The sequence below is a fragment of the Mandrillus leucophaeus genome, unplaced genomic scaffold, assembly GCF_000951045.1.
Source record: "Mandrillus leucophaeus isolate KB7577 unplaced genomic scaffold, Mleu.le_1.0 Scaffold2, whole genome shotgun sequence".
NCBI lineage: Eukaryota > Metazoa > Chordata > Mammalia > Primates > Cercopithecidae > Mandrillus > Mandrillus leucophaeus.
This window is the reverse complement of record NW_012102031.1, coordinates 4,598,371-4,601,304: the sequence shown is the minus strand read 5'-3', so window position 1 is coordinate 4,601,304 and position 2,934 is coordinate 4,598,371. Positions and strand designations below refer to the sequence as shown.

Here is a 2,934-nt window from a genome sequence, read left to right as displayed (position 1 = left end):
AAAAAGTCTAACAAAGTTTGAAGAGCTGTTCTGATTAAAGGAGACTAAAGAGACATGACAGTTACACGCAGTGCATGTTCTTTAATTGATCCTGAATTGAATGCAAAACAAAAAAACCCCAACAACTATAAAGGACATTATTGGAGCAATTGGAGACACTTGAATACAATTGTATATTAGATAACATTATTATGCCAATGTTAGAATTTCTGAATGTGATAATTGTATTGTGGCTATGTAGAAGAACATCATTCTTAGAAGAGATATGCTGAAGTATTAAGAGGTGAAGTGTCATGATGTCTGCCAATAATTTTCAGTGGTTCAGAAGAAACTTCTCAAATGACTCAACAAAAAATACATATACAGGCTGGGCGTGGTGGCTCACACCTGTAATCCCAGCACTTTGGGAGGCTGAGGTGGGTGAACCACCTGAGGTCAGGAGTTCGAGACCAGCCTGGCCAACATGGTGAAACCCTGTCTCTATTAAAAATTAAAAAATTAGCCAGGCGTGGTGACCCTCCAGCTACTCGGGAGGCTGAGGCAGGAGCATCACCTGAGCCTGGGAGGCAGAGGTTGCAGTAAGCAGAGATGGTGCCACTGCATTGCAGCTTGGGTGACAGAGTGAAACTTTGTCTCATAAAAAAAAAAAGAAAAAAGAAAAAGAAAAAGAAAACATTTTTAAAAAGCATTATCATGAATTTAGATTTTTTTTGCTTTGTTTGAGACAGTCTTGCTCTGTCTCCCAGGCTGGAGTGCAGTGGTGTGAATTTAGGATTATTTTGATTGCTTATTCAGACACATAATGCTCAAAATTTGTTACGGTGGCAACAAACCTTTCTTTGATTTTTCTATTTTTATTATCCTACTTTAGCTCTCTGTGTCTTTCTATTCACTGCCGTGTTTCAGAGCCATCGATGGTTATGTCATGTGCACAACACTTCAACAAATTCTGAATATGCCTAATGTGAACTGAAGTTCTTTTTCTTCAAACAGGAGACTTCTCCCATAGGGCCTCTGATAAATATATCTCATGTATATCCTGTAGAATGATGACTTTTTTGTTTTTATGTATGGTTTTTATTGCACTGATAAGCTGCAATATTAGTTTTTATTTCCCTAGGATCTATTTATCGTCCTCCCATACCCCTTTAGCCCTAGACCAAAGAGAAGCCCAAAGTACTGCTGAAAATGATTAAAGTATCGCTTTATTCTATAAAGAACTAGAGAAAAATAGATTCTGGATATCAAGTGATATTTACAATTATGAAGTAATATACGCTGTGCAATACAGTGATTTTTTTTTTTTTTTTTGAGATGGAGTTTTGCTCTTGTTGCCCAAGCTGGAGTGCAATGGCGTGATCTTGGCTCACTGCAACCTCTGCCTCCTGGGTTCAAGTGATTCTCCCACCTCAGCCTCCCGAGTACCTGGGATTACAGGTGCATGCCACCACGCCCAGCTAATTTTTGTACTTTTAGTAGAGATGAGGCTTCACCATGTTGGCCAGGCTGGTCTCGAACTCCTGACCTCAGGTAATCCACCCATCTCGGCCTCCCAAAGTGTTGGGATTACAGGCGTGAGCCACTGCGCCCGGCAATAAAGTGATTTGTGATATATTTGTGTCCACATAAAGACTAATGATTTTGAAATTCTTTTCTTTCTTTCTTTTTTTTTTTTTTTGAGATGGAGTCTTGCTCTGTTGCCCAGGCAGGAGTTCAATGGCACGATCTCGGCTCACTGCAACCTCCGCCTCCCACGTTCAAGTGATTCTTCTGCCTCAGCCTCCTGAGTAGCTGGGATTACAGGTGTGCGCCACCACACCCGGCTAATTTTTGTATTTTTAGTAGAGACGTGGTTTCATTATGTTAGTCAGGCTGGTCTCAATCTCCTGACCCCATGATCTGCCTGCCTTGGCGTGCTAAAGTGCTGGGATTACAGGCATGAGCCACTGTGCCCAGCCTTGAAATTATTTTCTGTTTTACCCTTAACCCTCTTTATGTTAACCTCTGTGAAATAAAAAGTAGAATATTGGGGCTTACGTCATAGTTGCTCCTGGATCGGCAGTCATTTGATTGGTCACAAAAACAGCCACATTATATTCTGTATCAAGAGATAAAATTTTAAAACTATGAGAAAGGCTATATATATATATATTTATTATTATTATTATTTATTTATTTATTTATTTTTGGAGACGGAGTTTCACTCTTGTTGCCTAGGCTGTAGTGCAATGGTATGATCTCGGCTCACTACAACCTCCGCCTCCTGGGTTCAAGTGATTCTCCTGCTTCAGTCTCCCGAGTAGCTGGGATTAGAGGCATGCACCACCACACCAGGCTAATTTTATATTTTTTAGTAGAGACGGGGTTTCTCCATGTTGGTCACGCTGGTCTCGAACTCCCAAACTCCCGACCTCAAGTGATCCGCTCGCCTCGGCCTCCCAAAGTGCTGGGATTACAGGCGCGAGCCAAGAAAGGCAATATAGATATTTAAAAGTTCATCGTTTAGATTTTAGAGTTTAGAAATATTGCATCGTGAATTTATTTTATAAATAACATCATATTCCTATTTTTCATTGACAACAAAAATTATTTGTTATTATTATTATTAAGGTTAGAATAAATATTTTTGGTTTAAAAAAACAGTTGTAAAGCTGGGCGCAGTGGCTCATGCCTGTAATCTCAGCACTTTGGAGGTTGAGGTGGGCAGATCATGAGGTCAGGAATTTGAGACCAGCCTGGCCAACGTGGTGAAACCCCGTCTCTACTAAAAATACAAAAAATTGGCCAGACATGATGGCAGGTGCCTATAATCCCAACTACTCAGGAGGCTAAGGAGGAAGAATCGCTTGAACCAGGGAGGCGGAGGTTGCAGTGAGCCGAGATCGTGCCACTGCACTCCAGCCTGGGCAACAGTGCGAGACACTGCCTCAAAAA

At 41.0% G+C, this 2,934-nt stretch overlaps 1 protein-coding gene across 1 annotated transcript in view; it reads right to left on the bottom strand.

Moving 5' to 3' along the window:
* The window catches only part of DMC1 (DNA meiotic recombinase 1), a 69,908-nt gene that overhangs the window by 14,545 nt on the left and 52,429 nt on the right, over positions 1–2,934 (bottom strand). Inside the window, 1 exon segment of the mRNA XM_011979126.1 lies at positions 2,038–2,098. Coding sequence (XP_011834516.1) covers positions 2,038–2,098 — 61 coding nt within the window.